This window comes from Morone saxatilis, unplaced genomic scaffold, assembly GCF_004916995.1.
Source record: "Morone saxatilis isolate NCDOM2014 unplaced genomic scaffold, NCSU_SB_2.0 Contig21, whole genome shotgun sequence".
NCBI lineage: Eukaryota > Metazoa > Chordata > Actinopteri > Moronidae > Morone > Morone saxatilis.
In genome coordinates, this window is record NW_023339774.1 from 14,924,365 (window position 1) to 14,924,672 (window position 308).

A 308-nucleotide genomic window follows, 5' to 3' on the forward strand; every position below is an offset into this window, starting at 1 on the left:
AAAATGTCAAATTATTGCTTTAAGATATACTGTATAATTGGTTGCTGTAATTTGTTTCATTTGTGTCTGTCTGTGTCCTCTGATCCTCAGCCACCGTCCAAAGCTCTGTCCAGTATCCTGGGGAAGAGCAACCTGCAGTTTGCTGGCATGTCCATCAACCTAAATATCTCCACCAGTAGCCTCAACCTGATGACCCCTGATGGCAAACAGGTCAGTGTGCAACCTTTGTAACCAATTATAGGATTATGTGAGCCACATACATGTGATAAAAATTAATGCAACCCCCCCCCCCCCCCCCCCCCCCCCCC

The 308-nt window shown here is 46.4% G+C and overlaps 1 protein-coding gene across 1 annotated transcript in view; it reads left to right on the forward strand.

Moving 5' to 3' along the window:
• The window catches only part of shc3 (SHC (Src homology 2 domain containing) transforming protein 3), a 15,946-nt gene that overhangs the window by 9,411 nt on the left and 6,227 nt on the right, over nt 1-308 (forward strand). Inside the window, exon 4 of the mRNA XM_035667388.1 lies at nt 91-210. Coding sequence (XP_035523281.1) covers nt 91-210 — 120 coding nt within the window. The remainder of the gene's footprint in view (nt 1-90; nt 211-308) is intronic.